The 13,820-nt window shown below is 36.0% G+C and overlaps 1 protein-coding gene across 12 annotated transcripts in view; it reads left to right on the top strand.

Moving 5' to 3' along the window:
- myo1b (myosin IB) overlaps positions 1 to 13,820 on the top strand; it is a 118,261-nt gene that overhangs the window by 64,603 nt on the left and 39,838 nt on the right. For all 12 annotated transcript variants that reach the window (XM_087267640.1, XM_087267636.1, XM_087267638.1 and 9 more), the window contains exons 7-9: positions 4,633 to 4,696; positions 8,637 to 8,735; positions 10,290 to 10,393. In XM_087267640.1, the coding sequence (XP_087123766.1) occupies positions 4,633 to 4,696; positions 8,637 to 8,735; positions 10,290 to 10,393 (267 nt within the window). The remainder of the gene's footprint in view (positions 1 to 4,632; positions 4,697 to 8,636; positions 8,736 to 10,289; positions 10,394 to 13,820) is intronic.

Below are 13,820 nucleotides of genomic sequence, written 5' to 3'. Positions count from 1 at the left end.
AAATTAAATTAAATAAATACACCCACATATATAGATCTTAGATCTTATTAAGAACACAAATACAGATAAAACTGCTTACCTTGTGTTTGGTTCTGATATACCAGTTTTTTTTTTATTTTTAAGAACATAATAAATAAGTTAACAACAAATTTTAAGTCATCCTCCATTTATTTACATTTATACAAATAATACTTTTATTCAGGCACTGACGGAAAAGTCTTTTCTGGAGGAATGCATCGTGTTGTTTACATAAGACAGAATTAAACATCAGCAAAACACACTCATACACACAGTGAAAAAAAACAAAGTTAGAAAAATGTAAAGGAATTTGCAAAGAATATAAATTAAACACAGAATATTGACAACTACAGCTCTTCTACACTACCGTTGGACATTGGTTTGTTTATGCACAACAGACAGTTACAATCGCTGTAATGTGACATCTTCTCCCAAACAAGGGAGTATCATGTTGATGGGTCAGTGCTTGTTTATAAGATTATTTATTTATTTATTTATTTTATTATTATTTTTTTTTTACTGTTTGGTACTTGAGCGTCATTCTTGTTACAAAATTCATCAGACATTCTATATTCTTCAAGTTCACACAGCAGCTGTCAGTTCCCCTCCAACAGGCGGTTTACTTCTACACATCTGTCCATACACAATTTACACTCAGTTTGTCTCGGCTACCTCCTTAGTGTTGTGTGTCTCCTCATCAGTGTCTCTCACCATCTTCAACCTCATGTGTCTCTTTCTCTGCATGTTGTTTGTCCACAACTGCAATGTTGGTTTTCTTTCCCTCTCTTAGTTTGTCTTGCAGAGTGTGCAGTGTCTGTCTGTGTATTTCTGTTTGGCCCAGATGTAGTGATGTAGAGGTGCTCAGTCTGGGTCTCCATCATCTCATATGCAGGTTGCAGGCTGGCAATGACAACGTTAACTCACAGAAAGAACAATTACTGATAATTTACTCTCTCTTATTTATCATCTTTAATTTATAATCTATAAATCATCTATAATTTATCATCTCTCTGTTATCCAATATATTTATATTTTTTTTCTACTGTGGAAAAGAACAGTTTTTTTTAACTGCAGTTTTATGAAGCTACAGTCTGGAGATTTAAAATATTTAATGAAATGTTATCAACAAAAACCTATATTTGTTTTTAGAAAAAGGACAGTCGAAAATGTACTATTTCACAGGGGTTAAGTAAATCAACATATGCAAGTTGAACTAAGATTAAAAAAATATTTTACAATATTTTAACAATGAATTACTTTACTATCTTAAATCTATATACACTACTTTAAGATTTAAATGCAGTTCTACCCCCAAAACTAAATTGTTACATTGAATTAAAATAAGTATTTGAAGCTCAAGCAATGACAATTGTAAAGTTACTTAAATATTCTTATGTACTTACCTTTGTGAAAATGTCGAAAGCATAAACGGAGATATGCCGGCAAAAGATATATTTCGCGTCTCAACGCAGCAGGCCAGGACACCTGATGCATCTGTTATTACCGCTATAGTCTGTCAATATCCTTTCTTCCGAGTGGAAAATTTAAAATATCTGTCATTGTGATAATTCTTTTACCTTTTCAATCGTGGGATTTGCTATTACAGCCCTTATTGCTGTATTTAATCTGTAAAAGATGCTAAAACCACATAACAGCTCATGTTAACTCCGATACAACATAAATGGCGGCTATGTCTCTTAAAGAGCCCATATTATACATGAAATAGGGTCATATCTTGGTTGTAAGAGTCTCCAACAACAGTCTAATATGCATGCAAGGTCAAAAAACACTTTCATGGTCTTATAATCTGCATTTATTTTTACCTAATTATCCCAGCGACTCTTGTATGAATCGTCCAGTGATTCATTTGTTCCCAAAACTCTCCTTAGCGCGAAGCTAATCTGCGCTGATTGGACCGATGACAGTCTGTTGCGATTGGTCGACTGCCTTCAGTCAGAGAGTGAAATGGCCAATAGCTAATCAGCAATATAAAAAGTAATCACAGTTCATACACGCTCGATAGTGTAGGCGTGGATTTTAGCTGCCACACTATGGCAAGTGGATAGTGCCACGGATAACCGAACGAAGGAGACAGTCGTGTACTCGCCATACCACACACACACAAAAACACACACACACACCTCCGGACGACAACGCTTCCGCCCGCACCCGCCAGGTTTTAGCCTGAGAACCCGCTCCGTTTTCTGCCCGCCGCGCCCGATCCCGCTAGAGCGGAGGAGAACACAACCAAAAATTACCCAGTATACAGTCCAGACAGCCAAGCTGTCTGTATAAACACACACGCACAGCACCAAGCACACAAAGCTCGTTCGCTCTCTCTCTCTATCTATCTCTATCTATCTCTCTCGCTCTCTCTCATACGCGCGCGTGCGCACTAACACACACACACACACAAGCACCAAGCAGACTCTGTCTTTCTAATTCGCATAGCAATATCCGTGATATTGCTAGACAGCCCGCTCCCGTCCCAAATTAAACCCGTTACCGACCGCTCCCGCGATTTATTCGGAAATTTATTCCCGCGGCTGTCCCCGCGCCAGATTTCTGCGGAACTCTAGCACGGAGCTCCGTCAACAAAGCAGCATGCGTCGCGTTTTTAACGTGACTTTGCACGCGATAAGAGAATATAGCCAGTTAACCTGATACAGTACACGCGGTTACAAGTAACAAATCACAACTAAATACATTTGCAAGCTAGAGTAAACGAGGCAACAACTTTAACCGCACGTACTTACACTTGAGAAATGGAGGAAGAAACCCATCCTGACGTCCATCAGTTACTCTTTACTGATCCTTCCTTTAACAAACTCAGATGAAGTATTCTTTGTAGCATGTAGCTTCCAGAAGTTTCCAACTGCTTGGTTATAATGCTGATGTTTCATCTTTGGGTAGAGACTCAATATAATATCCATCTGCAGTGTGACTTCAATCGACCGGCATGTTTGTGTGCGTGTGTTTGTGGGTGTGCGTGTGTTTGTGGGTGTGCGTGTGTTTGTGGGTGTGTGTGTGTGTGTCTGGGTTTCTGCGTCAGAGGGCGGGGCCTCAGGTTTGAAATCTCCCGGGTTTGCGCGTGCACGTGAATAACTTGGTTTCGTTCGTACGTCATGGCGAAACACCTAATGAATCGGTATCAAGGCGACTCGTTTGAAGCACTATGAGTCGACTCTTTTATAGATGAATCAACCATTTTAAACACTGTACACTTACAGATTTAAGCCTTAGCTGGATACTTCACTTCACTTAGAGCTGTGTTACACACTACATGGAGGGGAATATTCAAAAACCCATAATATGGGCTCTTTAATGCAATACGGTGTTTACAAGGGGGACGTCACCTGACAAAGACCGATATGTGGTCAATTCATTGATGATAGTTCAATGTTTACTAAGGAATTTTTAAAACAATTCAATTGAATTCATCTTAATTTCTATGTTTTTACTATGTAAATTACATCTCAATTTACATTGCACTTTTGTACATCTTTACAATATAAATCTCATTGTTAAAGTTCAGTTTTAATTTGATTTTGTGTAAGACGAAGGTCACTGCTGAAAGCCAATCTACCAAAGAGCAGCTCCACCATCTCCAATCAAGGAAAAAAATGCAATGTTTAATGATTGTTGATGTTAATAAATAAATGAAGGTTCTATAAATAAAGGTTATTCACCTTTATCTTCGCGTATGAGCGGGTGTAGCCATTGATTTTTTTTGGCTCGAGACTTCCCGTCTCATTCACTTCTCATAATTTTTAGACAATAAAAACAGCTCGTTTTGCTGCTTGACGTTGCAAACTGATTTCTCCCAAAGGCAACTGAATCAAAAGTTCTAAAACAACCGCTAAAACGATTGCACTTCCGCATTGAAGAATAAGGTCAATAAATTGTTAGTTATTTTAAAGCTTTAACCTCTTTTTTACTGTATTAATTTAAAGGAAGTTAATATTTACAACTTTTTTTGTCTGACCCTAAATACATAGTCAATATCAAGTAAAAGTAGTTCAAATCTTTTCTTAAAGGATTTTTTAGCGTTTAATTACTTCATTGTGATTTTATTCCTTAACCTTTGAGACAGCATTCTTTTGAATAGTTGTGGGATACAAATAAAGAAGGGAAAGAAAGGTGAAAAAAAAAAAACATTTACCGTTAATTCACCAAATAAAAAAAGGTTCTCCCACAGTAGTCCATTACTCCATTGCAAATCTATGTATGACTGGCAGCGTGTGTTATGAACAGGCCTGAACAAAGAGAATAGACTGCACTAAGAGGGAAAGTCTTTTTTCCTCCCATCTGCTCCACAGAAGGCTCAGATTTCAGCCCTATTTGCAGTGATCACAGCCCTCGCTGTCTTGAATCTTTCCCTACCATCAGGAACCACAAAAGAGCCACGTGGTTCCCCACAGCAAGCCTGAAATTAGTAATAAAGGCCTTGAAGCAATGTCATCATAGGGGAGTGACACGCTTCTTAGACCTTAGCTTCTTAGTAATATCTTGTTTTGACTGCACAAGAAGGCCATGTTAAAAAATGAAGGATCTTCAAGTAACCCACTGTGCACTTTATATGGGACATGCTAACAATTTCTTCTCTTTCTGTAGGGGAAGTACATGGATATTGAGTTTGACTTCAAAGGAGACCCCCTTGGTGGAGTCATCAGTAATTGTGAGTATAATTACAAAGTAGACTTAAAGGAGTGTCCCTGTAACACTGCCCAGGAAGTAATAAAGGAACATTTCACCCCAAATCTATAATTATTAACTCACCCTCATGTGGTTTAAGGCTCATATAATTTTTATTTTTGCCTGGAAAGCAAAAAGAGAAAGTTTGAAAAATGTTAATTTAGCTTTTTTTTTCAGTAGTTTAAGATGACTGTGGCTCTAATAGTTACTTGTTAACATATATACTTTGGTAATTTTTATAAATGAAACTATTTTTGTAAAATCTTATCTTTTCTTATGTCTAATATCAAATGTATTAAGCCTCAGTTAGCACCATATTTTCATTTCTTTTCTATAAAAAACATTTGTGTTTATAAAAAAAAGTTGTGGTAGAGTAGGGATGCAACGATTATAGATTTTGGTTGTATGATTATAGTCTGAAAAATAATCACGGTTTAACGGTTTTAGTTGGAAAAAATTAACTTGCACAAGCTTGCCTTAGTTAATAGCCTCAGTCATAGTTAATCCAATTTGAATGGTTATTAGTCTCGGCATACAAGCTAGCGCACAGCTGTCATAACTTTTAGTTGCTGCAGTTTTGTTTTGTGCAGAAACCTGGTGTTGAGAGCCTTTACGATTAATTAGCCGTGACGAAATAAAGCGTAGTTGGTAGTAAAACCGGTTAATCGTTGTATTTCTATAGAGAAGTAAGTTATACCTTACCATACTATACTATACTATGCTATGCTATACTATACTATACTATACTATACTATACTATACTATACTATACTATACTATACTACAGTTGATTTTTTTTTCTTTATTAAATATTTCCCAAACAATATTTAACAGAGCAAGGAAATGTTTACAGTAAGTCTGATAATATTTTTCCTTCTGGAGAAAGTCTTATTTTAAATATTTCGGCTAGAATAAAAGAAGTTTTTAATTAAAAAATAATAATAAAATTAAAGTCAAAATTATTAGCCTCTTTAAGCTATTTTTTTTCTCAATAGTCTATAGAACAAACCATCATTATACAATAACTTGCCTAATTACCCTAATCTGCCTAGTTAACCTAATTAACCTAGTTAAACTTTTAAATGTCACTTTAAGCTGTATAAAAGTGTCTTGAAAAATATTTAGTAAAATATTATTTACTGTCATCATGGCAAAGTGGCAAAAAAAATAATAATTCAGGGGGAAAAATAATTCTGACTTCAACTGTATACTATACTATACTATACTATACTATACTATACTATACTATACTATACTATACTATACTATACTAATTTAGCCCTCACACTCATCATGCTGATATTGCCAGCTATTCACCTCATTAAGTACTATTGTCACGTTTTAGTGTCACATCATAAAGCAACACTGTAAAGTGTGGCAACTAGTGGTGATTTTGCTATCTTACTCTATTACATGAAGGTGTTTCATAACACATTTATGACACCCTAATGACACTTCTTAAATTGTGAATTTTAGAACAGCAGGACTGACTTTACTCAAGACCAAGGGATACTTTAACCCATATCTTGCAACGCCTCTGCTTGCATAGCACAGTGTGTGTTTTTTTTTAAGGACAGCAAAACCTTCACCTGATTCTAGATATTTTTTATTTTGACTCCACCAACATAAACAGTGAAAGGCACATTAAATTAGTGAAATATTACTTTTTTCTATTATTTTCTCCACACTTTATACAGAATTCCTAATTTGATTTCATCTAGCATTCCTATGATCTTACTACAATTAAAATTTTAAAATCCCACTAGAGGTGTAATTATTACTCGTTTGTTTATAATTGTCATAAATGCAAATGAAATAACATCTTTGAAGATAAAGTTTTTAAGTTTTTTTTTTTTTTACAATAAATGCTTAATGTAACTTGGTTATACTTAAATGTCATTTAATTGCTAAAAAGGGATCAGTCACGAGGCATAAGGCATGCAGTAAATTTAAGCATTTTTTTTAATTTATTTTTTTCAGTAACTGGCCATTACTACATTTGTGTTAAAATAATAACAAATGTCTGTGAGTGTACAGAAGGTGAAAGGTCAGAATGCTGTCCCCTCAGGGATGAAATGTTCCTGCATTCCTTAGATGCTTACACAATACTATGTGATTTATCTCTGGACATTAAATGGAATAGGGGAAGTAAAAGAAGTAGATGAGGTAGATTCTACAAAAGGGAATCTTGAAACTAACCCAATGCCGTGACATAAAGCAGATAAACAAGGTACCATCTGCTCATTGCATTCTTGTTTTATATTATCCAAATACCTAAGGAGCAGGGCTTGACATTAGCACCCACCAAGTGCGGGTGGATTTCAGCTGTGACAGGTTAGATAGCCACTCCGACTAGCCACTTAGGCTGGTTGAAATTCATTTTTAAATCGTAATTTCTTAAACGCAGGGTTCAACAATAATTATGGCCCAATATGCATGCAAATGTGATCTTAGAATCAAGAAGCAGCACGACTGTTCATGAGACGGAAAGAAAGCAGTTGAATACCAAATGAGAGGTCACGGGTGCTGTGAGATCTCACTCACTGTCGATATCATGTGCACAGGTGATGTGATGTATGCGAGTGTTTAAAAAGCTTGTGCGCTCCCATTTTCTTGCATGAAGCAACTGTGCCAGGAAATGCAAATGGTGCGATCAGTTCTCTTTAAAATAGATTGGACGATGCTCGTGCACCCACAGTCCTGCTGCTTTTAAAAGCTTGAGATTTAAAAAATCTTTCGCTTTACATTCTTTGAACAGATTATTAATGGGCCTAATGAGAACCGTGTGCGTGATCATCATTTCATTATTAAAATATTTATTTAACTATATTATTTTATTCATTTTTCAGTATGTGAAATAAAAACTAATTGCAAGAAACAACCAATTTGCTCATGCATATTGAGCAAGGTCTTACACAACGAAAAAAATTACATGAATAAAGAGTCATGTGGACATAACAAAAAACCTAAATTAAGTAATTTTAGAATTACTTATTAAAATAATACGAATATGAAAATATGGTGATCCAAAAAGTTCATGTCAAGTCCTGCTAAAAAGCCATGGGTAGGCCCTGTTTTAACCTGATATTACCATGTGGTCTCAGTGATTCAGTCACAAGTGATCATTGGAGATAGGTTATTAGTCTGCCTGCTGTTAATGTGTTCAAACGTGTCTCTTGTGACTACATGTGTCCTCATTTTTTTTAGACCAATGATCCCTCAAAGCAAATGAAAGTGTTATCCATGTGTTTTGTTGTGAGTACAAACACTAGGTTGTGGTGCATCTCACAACATATAACAACCTTATGTTAGAAGGGTATTCTGTGTCTTTTGTGATTTTTACATGAGTTCTCACTTAAAATCCCATGCAATCAAGTGTTTTTCCAACTACCTTTAAAAGTGATAGAATGTGGACAAGCTGAAAACATTTCAGACCTTGTAATGCCTGTATTTACCATTGTCTACTTGTTATTTGGCTCACTAAAAATAATGCTCATATGTAAGTGTTTTATTTAGCTAGTATTCATTGTTGATCTGAAGCAACATTGATTTTATAATTTTTTTAGATTGTTATAAAAAACACTTAAGGCTAATGTTGCTATTTTCTACTGGACACACCTCTCTATAAAGTATGGCTATTGTGACATGCCTCTCTCCACAGATAAATATCCCTTGTCAGACTTCCTGTCTCAATTTGAATACAATAGACAATGAAATCTTCACCATGGATACCTAAATACTCATTCTAATGTAAACAGGAAAGCATCTTTGTTGTCTCTAAAGTGACTGAAGATAATTATCTGTAGCTACAGTAGTAGCACAGTTTCTGTGGAAGGAAAGAAAGAGTCTCTTGTCCTTTGTTAAACTGAGTCAGCTGTGGGTGTTCATGAAATACTTTGTGCTTTGATATTTCATTTTCACAGATCTCTTGGAGAAATCCCGTGTGGTAAAGCAGCCTAGGGGGGAAAGGAATTTCCACATCTTTTACCAGCTGCTTTCTGGTGCATCAGATGACATGCTTAGTAAGAGGCCACTTACATATTGATTTATTTATTTATTTATTTATTTATTTATATTTATATATTTGTATTATTATTTACATGTCTATACCAGTCACAGTTTTTAGAATGTGAAAAATTTTAAGGTTGGACTCTAGCATACCTGAGAACCTGAGATTGTTCATCTATAGTTTATTTGTACCCCTTTGAATTATAAAATTTAACTTCTAATTGGTAAATAATGAATATCATAATGAAACTGATGAATATCAGTATACTATCAACATCTGGTTCTATAGCCCCTTTCACACAGTGATACCGGTAAATATTCGGTAACATTTGCAAGGATGTTACGGAATTTTTCCGAAAAGGCCATTTACACATCCAATAATGTTACAACTTCTCTTTTCGAACAAATTGCAGGAATGAATTTACTGGGATTTTCAAAAAGGGGCTGTTGACACATACAGACCTTTCCGGAAAATTGTCTGTAATTTCTTGTACAGTATGTGTGAAAGGGGCTTATGTCAGACTGTGACAGGAACTTTGTCAGTACACAGTTTCTTCTTATTCAACCTCTAATAGTGATTAGTATCCAATAGTGAAATATTCAACCTCTAAGTGTGATTAAAATGATTGCGTCCTTGTTCTGTGTAGTTTGCAAAATATGGATTTATCTGTGTTGTGTTTGCTCTGCATTGATTTTATCTCTCTGACTGGTTATGGGCCATTCACATATTGTGTCTAAAACTGTATGGAAAACCAATGTGTGCCGCTTTCTTCCTTTACCAATTTAATTACTTCTGAGCTCACAGTCCTGTGGTATCTGTCATTGCTATATCGTCATCAGCTGTTCTTACACACTGGATGTGGAAAGCACTGGTTTAGCGTTCATTTCAATTAAATGGTTTGAGCATGGCCAATCAGAACACAACTCCAATGAGCTTGCACACACCGCACTCAATGTTCAAAATAGTTACATTTTTGTAGCTGTATCAATTGATGCTGTTACATTGTTATTAATTAGAAATATGGTTAAGAATAGAGCAATATTCTGGTTTAACTGCATTGCTTTATTAATACGTTCTTGTAATGGGATTAGACATATATTCTGTACCTATGCTGCTTGAGCTTCAAGTGCTTTTTGCTTAATATCTTGATAAGTTGTGATGGGTGTTTCTTTTTCAACTCACCCTGCATTCAGTAGACCAATCACGACTCGGGAGGTCATCAGACCATTACCATAAATTAGCATCACAGAAAGGAGGGGTTTTGTAAAATAAACTATTGAACAAATCATATAAGAGTTTTGGAGATAATTAAGTAAAAAATAAATGCCTATTATAAGACAATGAAAGTGTTTTTGAACTTTCATGTTCAAGTTTTGAACTGCATGCATATCGGCCTGTTGTTGGGGACTTCCCAAACCCAACTATGATCTTTTATAATGCATAATAGGGACACTTTAGTAATAGGCAGGCAATATGCCAGAAGTTAATAGTCTGAATTGTGACTTAAACTAAAGTGTTACCCTTGTCTTATTGTTACTGTTAAACTCTACTTGTAATTGTATTTCAGAAAAACTGAAGCTGGACCGGGACTTCAGCAAATATAACTACCTTAGCCTGGATTCAGCCACTGTCAATGGACTGGATGATGCTGCTAGTTTCAGAACTGTCAGAGTAAGTTTGTAAATTTTACTTTTAGCCTTGCCATGCGGTACCTGACTCTTGGGATAAGCTCAGGCAAAGACAGATATACAGTACGAAGACAGTTCACTCACATTACTATGAATTGGGAAAATGTGATGTTCACTATGGATGCCACATCGAAGGAAGTCCCTTTTTGGGTCAGAATAGCCAGTGATTCTGTGGGGTAGGGGCCTGTACACATTTGCTTGTTTGTTATGGGAAGCATTGTCATTTGGCAACTACCTAATGCCTGTGTTGATTTTGACAGGAGAAAAGACATCACAGCACATCCCAAAACATATTAAGCCCTATCATACAACCGGTGCAATGTGGCGCAAAGCATGAAGCAATTTTTATTTGGTACTTTCAGCTCGGCGCAAGAGTTGTTTTGAAGTGTTGTGCCACGTTGTTTAAATAGCAAATGCATTTGCGCTCATATGTGCACCTATAGGCGTTCTATTTATAGGCACGTTGCTATTTTGAGAAACTATAATAGTCTGTTCTTTAGACCAGAACAAAGCCAGTCTATTGTCTGGCGCAGAGTGCGCCTGGCTTACACACTGTTTAATACACACAAGATGTAGAGCAATACGCAAATATCTTTACCTATAAAAAAGATATTATTATAGGATACTGCGCAAGAATGAGAGATAAGGCATCTCATAATCTAGTTTCACTTTCGCTCTCGTGGATAGGGAAACCTTGTATGCACAGACATCAATTAGCCTATAAATAATTAATTTCGTTTGTTAAGTGCAAAGAATTGTTTCAAAACTGTTTCTAAATTCAGTTCTAATTTCCAGCAAACGAATAAATGAACAATAATAATGAAGTGTGATAGGATATAAATATAAAAGATTTAAATATTACAAAACATATTATTTTCTAGCCGACATGAATTTAAAAACCACTGCCTTCATATTTTCTTCATATCGGGAGGCTTTTTCAGTTCATTCAATTTGCTTTTGTAATGTTATCATTATTAGCAGTATTATTCATTATATGCATATTTATATTTATATTTGTTTTATTGAAAACAAGCTTAGATTTGTCCACCTGTCAGGTTTTAGACCATATGGGGCACAGCATGTGTATAAGGATATAACTCAGGTTTTTAAACACACTTTGTTATTATTGTTCATTTATTCGTTTGCTGGAAATTAGAACTGAATTTAGAAACAGTTTTGAAACAATTATTTGCACTTAACAGATGAAATTATTTATTTATAGGCTAATTGATGTCTGTGCATACAAGGTTTCCCTATCCACGAGAGCGAAAGTAAAACTAGATTATGAGATGCCTTATCTCTCATTCTTGCGCAGTAGATGCTCTGTTTTTCCACCTATACTTACTTTACGTCATGTAAATAGCAAATGCACTTATGGCGCGACACAACTGGCTCTTAAAGGGAATGGGAGATGAGACTCTGATTGGTTTATTCTCAAAACACACCTATAACTCATTAAGAAAATAAACTCAACCCCCTTTAGACCATGCGCCATGGTGTAAGCAAACTTTTCCAACCTTATATTAGCAAAAATGGATTCTGACACGCCCTGAAAGCGTTTGTGCCCTGCGCTCTGCGCTTTGCACGTGGATCGTCAAAATAGAGCCCATTGTTTCCTTTTGATGTCATCCTGCAACTTTCACTCTAGGTTTTGTCTCTGTCCTTTCAGTATGTCTAATCACATCGTCTTGTTACCCTTGAAACCATCATAAAGAAACTCTTTTTGGATGCACAGTAGATGGAGAAAACTGAAAATGACATGTTTTAAATATGAGTGAGACTTAAGCAACAACAATAATAGAATAGGTCACTTTAGATTTTTTTGGTTTGTTTTAAAATACTAAATTTAATAATGAGTTCAGCAAGATTTCAGGATTCCCCCATTCATTTATATTGGACTTTGCTATTGGATGAACTGCATGGAGGCATTGCAGTATGACCACCAAGTGAACAGACTTTCCTTGAAAGGAACTTTGGCTCAGATCTATGGCACCCACTATGATTAGAGGTTAGCAAAGCCACCTTATCTCTCTGGCTTAACTGGATAAGATCATCCTTTATCCCACTGAGGTGAAGTTTGATCTGAGCAAGACACTTTGCTTTGTGTTGTTATGCAATGTGGGGCTTTATTTAAGACTCTACTAAAAGAACTGGATCATTGAATGGGGGATTATTTCTGTTTTCACGTCTTTGACTTATGGACTTGTAAGGTTGTGAAAAATAGATTATGGAGAACATGGGCAGTCATTGCAGTCAGAAAGCTGTTTCTCAACAAGGTGGCACGGTGGCTTAGTTTTTGGCACTGATTTGAGTCCTGGTTGCACCAAGTGGCATTTCTGTATGGAGTTTGCATGTTCTCACCGTGTTGGTGTAGGTTTTCTGCAGGTGCTCCAGTTTATAGGTGTAGGTGCAGTATAGGTGCAGTGAATAAACTAAGTTGGCTAGCTTGTGTGGGTGAAAGAGTGAGCGTGCGGGCGAGCATGCGGGTGAGCTAGCACGAGAGTGAGAGCGAGCGTGGGAGTGTCAGTAAGAGTGTGTGGGTGGGTGACTGAGTGAGTGTTTGAGTAAGTTAGTGTGTTGGTGAGCGAGGCCCCATTTACACTAATCTGTTTTAGTTTTAAAATGGCATTTTAGAATGAAAATGGTCCACGTCCACACTGGCGTTTCATCAAGCATTTCTGAACAACTCTCTGTCCAACCTACACCGCTGAAAACACACATCACGTGACCACACACACACACACTCTGGCATGCACTGCAGCAATGAGAGCTGTGCACGTCAGGCTGTTCAAGGATCTACATTTCTGCATTATCTATATTTAACTAATCTTCTTGTCTATTTATCACGACATATTCCCCAAATTTGGTCTTTCGCATCTATTACTTGTTCTCAGGTAACGTGTATTGGCTGAACGCAAACCAAAGTAAGATATATGAAAAAATAACGTAATTTTCAACAAGTCAAGCATGAGTACACATTGCATTTCATCTGTAAACACTGCCAAGCCTTAAAAATACACTGTGGACCACCCCTTTAATCTAAGTAATTTAGAATACTTTGAAATACTGAAGCTTGTAGATGAGTCAATAAATTGTAATATAATTGAAAAGTTGATTTCAATTCCAGAAGTGTTTCAGAAAATGTTTCAAAAGTAAAAATTATATAGGCCTAATATATTCATTACACACATACTGAAATATTTCAAGTGTTTATTATTCTTTTAATTTAGATGATTATGACTTACTGCTAATGAAAACCTAAAATTGAGTATCTCAGAAAATTAAAACCAGAGAGTACTGAAGGCCGCTTTCAGAGCTTCATGGTGGCACAAACTGATTGCTGTTCTTGTAGTATTTCAAAGCCTAACCATTTTTTGAGTGCTGATGTTCATATTTTCTGTAGTCAAAGT

This window comes from Danio rerio, chromosome 9, assembly GCF_052040795.2.
Source record: "Danio rerio strain M-AB ecotype USA chromosome 9, GRCz13ab, whole genome shotgun sequence".
Taxonomy (NCBI): Eukaryota; Metazoa; Chordata; class Actinopteri; order Cypriniformes; family Danionidae; genus Danio; species Danio rerio.
The sequence above is the reverse complement of the archived record's forward strand: the minus strand, read 5'-3'. Positions and strand labels throughout refer to the sequence as shown.